An 8,904-nucleotide genomic window follows, 5' to 3' on the forward strand; every position below is an offset into this window, starting at 1 on the left:
TCCCCCTCCACCGGGCTGGTCCGATCACGGGCAGGAAGTCTAGGCTTCGTGGAAAATGGCCGATCAACGCGACCATAACTCCCTTTAAACAAAGTTAAAGTGCAAAAACGTCCTTCAGAGCTTCCGCCAGTCATGGTGTTAGTCGTTTTGACTGCATTCTTTCGTACAGGATTCTTGACATGGCGCGACTTTTTGTCAAGAAACTTTTAGCTCTTTGCCTCTGCGTTTCAGCGTTTCTTTTTCTAATCATAACCTATCAGGTAACTAAAAGATTTCTCATCGTAGACATTGGGCTCGTCGCTCTCTCTACATGCAAGTTAGCGAATTGGGTTTGTTTGAGGGTAAAAACACTTTTGCGTTTGAGTAATGAAGGCTGTGTGCATATGCTGTGCATACGCCGAGACGTTAGTCTCCTGCTCAGCTACGCGATTCAATACAACTGCACATATCCGCAGAAATCAGTGCAACATCAGTGTAAGGAGCGCAGTGCTGTCCACGAGGCTCTCTCGTGTACCTGCTCGTCCTTGTCTCTCCCTCTAACCACAAGTTTCATCACATTTCCTTATATCCATCCACGCTGATGGAGAGAGCCTGTCTCAGTACTGAAGCAGGGCTGCAGTCTTGTGTTTCTCCTGCCTAACACAGCTTAGGCCAAACATGTGACTTTGATTTTGCCATTTCATCCTTTGCACAAAAAATGAACTGACCTGTCAACTGCTTTTCAATTATTTATGTGTTCCTGTCATGTGCCATTTTTGTCAATTTTTTACATGGCATCCATTCATAAATACATATTAAAATCAACGTCACTGGTATTTCGTACACCCGCATGAAGCGTTGTAATGAACGACCGTCTTTGCTTTGATATCAAATCTACCCCACTTGCACGTTTATATCTAGGGTGTATACTGAAATCTCATAAGAAGGCCTGAGCCATCACAGATGTCCGCTATGCGGGCGCCTCTCGTCACCAAGTTTCCTTCTGTTTTCAGGTTGTAGAAGAGCTGAGCCAATTTGATCGGACAGCGCACACACTCCCCCTTGTGGACAGAGAGGAGATGACACGCGTGCAGGCACACCCAGACACAAGTCCGCCAAAGGACCAGTGGTACCCATTTATTGTGTGGTGGTCCCCACTGACTGGGGAGCTGGGACGCCTTGGAGAATGTGGGAATAACAGGTGCTTTTTTACCATCAACAAGTCATACCATTCTCACCCGTCTACACAAGCCTTCCTGTTTTATGGTGAGTGGCTCGGGCTTGGTTTCCTGAAGATTTACTGAATGCTGTTAAGTGTATATTTTGCTATGCAGAAAAAGAGGCCAAAATCAGCTTGTACATTATTTGAGAGGAATTGTGTTGTGCTGAACATTTTTACAGAAAGGATTAGAAAAAAACATACAATTTACTGTGGACTACATTTGAATAGGCTAAAATTAAAACAGAGTCTTTTTATATATATATGTATATATGTGTGTGTGTGTGTGTGTGTGTGTGTGTGTGTGTGTGAGAGAGAGAGAGACTTGACAAATGGCAATAACATTGAAGATGATGGGTAAATATCAAATTCAACAAGTAGATAGAGTAAGGCTAACCTCTAAAATGTTACTCACTGTGAAAAAAGGAAAAAAGAAGTGTTGAATGAGAAGGGCTTTAGAACTCTCAAAACTAATCGAGTGTTAATAGTTTGTTTCACCTATTACAGGGTGCTGCATTCATGTGTAATATATATATATATATACCCCACAGGGGATTTCTGGTCAGATTCTTTGTCTACATTGCCACACCATGGCTGACTGACAGATTTGCAGCCCAGGAGTGAAGAATAAATGATTTTGCAAACAGCTGGCACACATGCAGCAGTAAATGACAACGTCACTGTTGCTGTCCATTAAAGGTGCTGAGGTGAGGGGTGTGTGTGGTTTTACCCTTCCAAACCTGAACATTGCACTTGCAGGGCCATTGTGTGCACAGGTGCTACTCACTCTAATCAAATGAGTTGCTGAACAAGCACTGTAAGAGAGAATAATAACAATCTAAAGATTAAGAACCCAAACTTTATTCAGAAGATAAAACATTAGAGGGAGTGGAATTTGTACATCTTAGTTATGAATCTAGTTTTTGATGTTTTTTTATATTCTGCAAAAATCGTTACTTGCTTGCGAGTGTGTGCTGGTGCTAGTGGAATGTCTTGGCCCTCCAGCACTAAGGCTCATCTGGGCTTTGCTGACCCTGCTACCTTGAGCTGTGCACTAAATACCTTCAATCGACTAATTGTCTCACCTCGCAGACCAGTGTGAACATCACAACCAGCCGAGCAGAGTCCCAGACCGTCATCCGATCATCATCCGATTACTTAATCTCTCAGCAGCACAGATTATCACTAATTTGCAGAAGCTAGCTAATTAATCTACTACCTGGTGCACACTGCTGATTCTATGCATCAAACCCATTTGCTTAGTACAGTGAGTCATTTTCTTTTGAAGGGTTCAGGCCAGCATCATTAAAACATTTAAGTAGATCACTTCTTGCTTTTTGCGCACTATTTGTGTTCTTTTATAATCTACATGCTTTCTTCTGTTGGCAGACCAACACTCGTAGTGAATACCTGATGAAGCTTCAGGGCACTCAGCATCACTTAAGTCATTGTGGTCTCCGGGGAGAAATTAACGCACAATTACTGTAATGAGGTCTGTGGTTTATAGTTGCAGCAGGCCAAATAAGCAAAAGCTCCATACCCACTTGCCAAAAATAGATTTGCTGCTATCAAAGATCTACAGATTCAAATGGCTCAACCTGTAAATGAGACTACACACCGAAAGGCTTGACAGAAGTGCTTAAAGCCATTGAAGACAGCATCAGTAAATGTATCCTCCTACCTAAGTGTTTCCATAGAAATCCCATGGCAACTGTGAAGGAGGCGACGCTTCTGTTTCTTCTGGGGGAGGCTCACCGAGTGTCGGAGGAGAAGTGCTAGGGGCGAACTCCAGGTTACACTGGTCCTGTCTCGGATCAGCCTTCTGACTTCCAGCGGCGAGAGAAGTCAGTGGGTCAGACGAGTGTGACAGTCCACGGCTGAGTTTGTAACCTTCTGCGGTGGAAGGTTCTGACAGCAGCGCTGTTCTCTGTCCTGGAGACGCTGCTACCTTCGGGTCACCTGAGGGAGATGTCAGTTCTGATTTTGCAGACCTCAGGTGTAAGTGCCGCTGAGGTGAACATTTGTTTGGTGCGACTGTGTTGATGTGGTATAAAGGTTTTGCTTCATTGTTGTGATGTCAGGTGAGCAGAGTGAGGAGATGTGAGTACAATAAAACAAACAAGGCTTTATTTAAACACAAAACAGGCAGGATCAAAGGCAGACTGACACAAAAGGACAAAGACGAACAAGGGAGTAAAAGGCATAGAACGATAGAGAAAAGGAAGAGAGGGAGGTGGATAGGGAGAAGTGAAACAAAACAGGTGTGTGGTGAACAGCCACACAAGTGTGTGGTGAACAGCCGGTACTTAAGTGGTGTGGGGGGTTTGGTTGGAGGTGTGGGGTGAGATCTGTGTTTGAAGCTTGCGGGTGTTGACTCTGCTATGTGGCTGACTGAGACGTGACGGTTGGATTCGTGTTTTGAACGAACCAACTACAATTGAAAACAGTGGCGGATGAACAAATGGCAATGTTAGCAACTCTGTCGCTCTTTTTGTTCTTATAAGGCACAGACTTCAACGTTGACAGTCTCCCTCTACCAAGGATGGACCAACACCAGTGGGCTCTCTTTCACGAGGAGTCACCCAAGAACAACTACAAGCTTTTCCACAAGCCTGTCATTACCCTGTTTAACCACACGGCCACCTTCAGCCACCACTCCCATCTCCCCCTCACCACCCAGCACCTGGAGAGCCTCCGTGTACTTACCTCGCACGCTTTCCTCCTGCCCCAGGCCCAAAAGAACCACCTGAGACGCACCCTGGCTCCCGTGGTCTACGTGCAGTCGGATTGTGACCCACCGTCCGACAGAGACACGTACGTGTGGGAGCTCATGAAGCACATCCGTGTGGACTCGTACGGCCAGTGCCTGCACAACAAGGACCTTCCTGCCCATTTAAGGGAGTCCACCGCCATGGAAGACCAGGGCTTCTACCGCATCCTAGCCCAGTACAAGTTCATCCTGGCCTTTGAAAACGCAGTCTGCGACGACTACATCACAGAGAAACTGTGGCGTCCGCTCAAGCTCGGCGTGGTGCCGGTGTACTACGGAGCCCCGAACATTCACACCTGGCTGCCGAGCAACAGAAGCGCCGTTGTGGTCGACCCACACGAGCCCCCAGAGAAACTGGCCCAGTATTTAAAGAGGCTGGACGAGAACGACGGGGAGTATTTGACTTACCTGGACTGGAAGTTGAGGCGAGACGTCTCCAACCAGAGACTCGTTAAAGAGCTGACGGAGCGCACGTGGGGCGTCCAGGATGTCACGCAGGATAACTTCATCGACGCGTTTGAGTGCATGGTCTGCAACAGGGTGTGGGAGAATATCAACAGGAAAAAGAAGGTAACCTGTTCTTTGACTGTGGTACCATTTCAGCTTAAAATTACAGCAAAGAAATGCCACAGCCTGTTTTTCCCTAACCACAGTGGCACAGGGAGGATACTTAGTCACGGACACGGTGATTATTCTCGAATTAGCTCAGATTTAACTAGGTATGACCTGAGGCTAGTAGAAAACCTGCCCCAGTGGAATAGCAATAAACAGAACCATGTTAGAGTCAGGAAACTCAGAGTGGGTTTTTTTTGTGTTTTTCAGATGCAGAATTTGTTTGGGATGCATTGCAATAGATCAGCTGTACATTTATAACTCGTCATGTCCAAGTCTATTGTGAAGTAGTGATGTGCTGATTGGTCCGTCGTTTGTTAAACGCTGAGGGAAACGTCTGGATGGATGTTACTCCCCATTTAAAGAACGATGGTCATGGAAGACAGAAGCAGCTTGGAATCTAAAAGGCTTTATTGACTCTCATGCTGCCTGGTCTCTTAAGGCATCTGGAGTGAATTATACTGATGAATAAACATTTGAAAAACCTGAGAGTATGGATTTGGTATGCTCACTGTGCTTGTGTTGCCATGTCAACACATTTTCAGTTGTTTTCCATGTCACATACCGTCTCCTCTCCCTGACAGGGCCTGGCCTCCAGAGTCTGGCAGGCTGAAGGAGATCATCTCACATGCCCGCCTCCGAAGACGTTCGACTTTGCAGCAGTTCCTCCCAATAGCTCCTCTCTGCGCCGCGTCTGGAGAGGCAGTTATGAGCAGTCAGTGAGAGAAGCCGGAGCCCTGAGACAGCTCGCACTACGCAACAGAAACTTCACACTGGCACAGTTCTGGAGGGAGGTCTTCAGTGACTGAGACATATACTTCCTGAAGTGTCTGTCAATATATCTATACGTACATAGACACAGTGTGTATTTGTGTTTGTAAAAATATATGTAGTGTGTGTGTGTTATCTATCTAGCTATATATCTAGCTATTTAGCTATATAAATACACACACGCACACACACATACGGAGGGGTTAAACAAGAGAGGGTAGTACAGTATTTTCACTGTTCGTAGGATGGAGGTTGGTGTTGTTCTTGTTTATCCCTGGTGTTGTTCAGAACTTGTATACGATATTTAAGGTTTTGAACCATAGGTTTTCATTTTTGATATGCTGTGCGCAAGCATTTGTAAATAAGACAAGAATAATCCAGAATTTTGTTATTGGGTAACCTTGTGTGTATATAATGTAATATAAGAAAATGTAAGCATTGTAGAAACATCTTAAATGACTGCATTGTGTGCAAAAATGAATTGTACTAATTGTATTTCCACTGAAGACTGATGTTGTGTTTACTGTGTTTAGAGTTTTGAAAATGTGACTACAGATTGGACAAAAGGATGTTAGCAGTCATAAAAAACTGTAATATAGTAATAATATAGTAATCATTTGGTCTAGGATAAATATATATTCAATAGGTAAACAATAATCTTTAATGGACTCTGCTGTATATAGTAAGTGGAGACACATATAGGTGCATTTTTTTAATGTACACATGCAACTACAAAATTACAGACTGCATGTTTCATTGCATCTATTATTTACTCAAGCTCTCAATTTATTGGTCAATAAATCACAAATACGAGTGGCTGAAATGAGTTTCCTCCGCAGGGTGTCTGTGGTCTCCCATAGAGGAGTACGGTCATCCAGGAGAGACTCGGCATAGAGCCGCTGCTCCACGTAGAGGAGCCAGTTCAGGTGGTTTGGGCAGGTAGTCCAGATGCCCTCTGGGTGCCTCCCTGGTGAGACGCTCCGGACATGTCAAACTGGGCCTCCTTGTTTAGACAACTGCCCCCGTGACCCGGACCCGGATGTAGATGGATAGATGGATGGATGGATGGATATTGGTATGCAGTTCATCAGCTACTCCTGAGACCGTTTATCATTACCTCATTGATCTCTACCTAATTTGTCACTTGTTTTATTATCTTGTTTATCCCTACCCCATTTATTACTACGCTGTTTATCCTTACCCCATTTATCAAATCAAATCAAATATATTTGTATAGCGCTTTTCACAACATATGTTGTCACAAAGCGCTTTACAGGATTTACAAGGTTAACAATACTATGGGTCCAAATCCCTAATGAGCAAGCCAAAGGCGACAGTGGCAAGGAAAACTTCCTAGATGGTGGGGAAGAAACCTTGGGAGGACCAAGACTCAAAAGGGAATCCATCCTCCATTGGGCGGCCCGTTAACACACAAATTACACAAAATACAGACAAATACACAAGTCACACACAAATCACACAATCAGACTAAGTAATAGGTAAAAATGAAAGTTCTGGGTTTTGATATTGTCACTGTAAATGTCTGTTGATGAACGCCAGGCTTTCATTCCGTGCCGGAGCAGTGATGCTGGTATTGTAGGCTCCGATTGCAGTGTTACTCCCCAAGTGAACCTCGGAGAAAAGATACGTGATGTGGTAAATATGTAACAGATTAATCAACGGCCAAAGTAAACAGATAGGTTTTTAGTCGAGATTTAAACATTGAGACTGTGTCTGAGTCCCGAATAGAGGCAGGAAGATTATTCCACAATTGTGGAGCTTTAAAAGAAAAGGCTCTTCCACCTGCTGTGATCTTTTTGATCCTAGGAACAGTTAACCCTGCGTCCTGCGAGCGAAAAAATAAAAGTGAATAAAATCACATTTGTCCAAAATAAAGCCTTGTAGTACAAGATGATAGATGTAACTAAACAAAATCAAAAGGCTGTGTTCGAAATAGCCTACTACATACTACTGGCGTACTGATCGAGCCCCAAATCAGTATGCCGTAGCCTATGCAGTATGTGACCAAAATGAAATTTTCCAGTACGTGAAACATACCCGGATGACCTACTACTTCCGCAAAATATTCCAGTACGCGAACAGAGCTATCTTTGTGGTGTACTGCATCCCATCATGCAACGCTATGATCACGTGACCCCGTAGTATGTTTTGCTTTTGTTGCATACTGGAAACTGTACTGCATACTACTACGAGGACAAGTATGCAGTATCCAGTATGTAGTAGGCTATTTCGAACACAGCCAGGGTTTATATATACGACTAAACAAGGAACTAAACAAGACACAGCTGAAAATGATGAGAAGGTGGAGTAACAAATGACAGGGGTGTGGCAGAACACATGGGAAAACCAAAACATGGACACATGGAATACCAAGACAGACAGAGGAGGGGATAAACAGAGCATGATAAAGGTAAAATCACCAAACCGTACAGAAGTCTGAGATGCCTCAAAACGCTGAACGGGCCCAGTAAGACACACTCTTACTCAATATTAAATCACTCAATGTAATTTACACAAATGAGTCATTGGTTAGAGTGTATGGAATTAAAAATAACATACCTGTTAATTTTTTATACTCTTTCTAAAAGGTGGACAGACTGCAATTACCTCTACTACAAGAAAAAAGTAAAAATAAAAATAAAAATAATCAAACCTGCTACTACTGGCCCCTGAAATGCTGCTGCTGCTGGCCCCTGGACAACTGCTGCCGCTACTGCTAGCTCCTGGACAAGTGCTGCCGCTACTGCTAGCTCCTGGACAAGTGCTGCCGCTACTGCTAGCTCCTGGACAACTGCTGCCGCTACTGCTAGCTCCTGGACAACTGCTGCCGCTACTGCTAGCTCCTGGACAAGTGCTGCCGCTACTGCTAGCTCCTGGACAAGTGCTGCCGCTACTGCTAGCTCCTGGACAACTGCTGCCGCTACTGCTAGCTCCTGGACAACTGCTGCCGCTGCTGCTGGCTCCTGGACAACTGCTGCCGCTTCTGCTGGCCCCTGGACAACTGCTGCTGCTGCTGCTGCTGGCTCCTGGACAACTGCTGCTGCTTCTGCTGGCCCCTGGACAACTGCTGCTGCTGCTGGCCCCTGGACAACTGCTGCTGGCCCCTGGACAACTACTGCTGCTGCTGGCCCCTGGACAACTGCTGCTGCTGCTGGCCCCTGGACAACTGCTGCTGCTGCTGGCCCCTGGACAACTGCTGCTACAACTGGCCCCTGCACAACTGCTGCTGCTACTGCTAGCTCCTGGACTCCAATATGAATCCATCCATGTTAGGCTGTAGTGTAATCAAAAAGTGTAATCACATTTATATGGAAGTGATATGTTAGGCAAGCTAGTTAGGCCAATATCTGCATTATCTGTGCTTGGACAACTGCTGCTACTACTGGCCCCTGGACAACTACTGCTGCTGCTGGCCCCTGGACAACTGCTGCTGGCCCCTGGACAACTACTGCTGCTGCTGGCCCCTGGACAACTGCTGCTGCTGCTGGCCCCTGGACAACTGCTGCTGCTGCTGGCCCCTGGACAACTGCTG

The 8,904-nt window shown here is 45.4% G+C and overlaps 1 protein-coding gene across 2 annotated transcripts; it reads left to right on the forward strand.

Moving 5' to 3' along the window:
• On the forward strand, positions 1-5,852 carry pofut3 (protein O-fucosyltransferase 3). 2 transcript variants are annotated; one of them, XM_077019734.1, is made up of 4 exons: positions 1-260; positions 993-1,245; positions 3,703-4,538; positions 4,791-5,090. In XM_077019734.1, exons 1-4 carry the CDS (start codon positions 180-182, stop codon positions 4,839-4,841), a joined length of 1,221 nt encoding a protein of 406 aa, XP_076875849.1. In that variant the 5' UTR covers positions 1-179; the 3' UTR covers positions 4,842-5,090. The 2 variants fall into 2 exon arrangements, with proteins under 2 accessions (XP_076875849.1, XP_076875848.1); XM_077019733.1 differs by lacking the exon at positions 4,791-5,090 and adding an exon at positions 5,165-5,852 and having other exon boundaries at positions 3-260.
• Positions 5,853-8,904: the final 3,052 nt, after the last annotated feature.

Source organism: Brachyhypopomus gauderio, chromosome 10, assembly GCF_052324685.1.
Source record: "Brachyhypopomus gauderio isolate BG-103 chromosome 10, BGAUD_0.2, whole genome shotgun sequence".
Lineage (NCBI taxonomy): Eukaryota > Metazoa > Chordata > Actinopteri > Gymnotiformes > Hypopomidae > Brachyhypopomus > Brachyhypopomus gauderio.

What these genes read in the sequence shown, in the direction of transcription:
- pofut3 (XM_077019733.1), top strand. Translation starts at nt 180, where the DNA reads ATGGCGCGACTTTTTGTCAAGAAACTTTTAGCTCTTTGCCTCTGCGTT. An exon ending in TTCTAATCATAACCTATCAG is followed by an intron (nt 261 to 992) that starts GTAACTAAAAGA and finishes TTCTGTTTTCAG; the next exon opens with GTTGTAGAAGAGCTGAGCCA. An exon ending in ACAAGCCTTCCTGTTTTATG is followed by an intron (nt 1,246 to 3,702) that starts GTGAGTGGCTCG and finishes TGTTCTTATAAG; the next exon opens with GCACAGACTTCAACGTTGAC.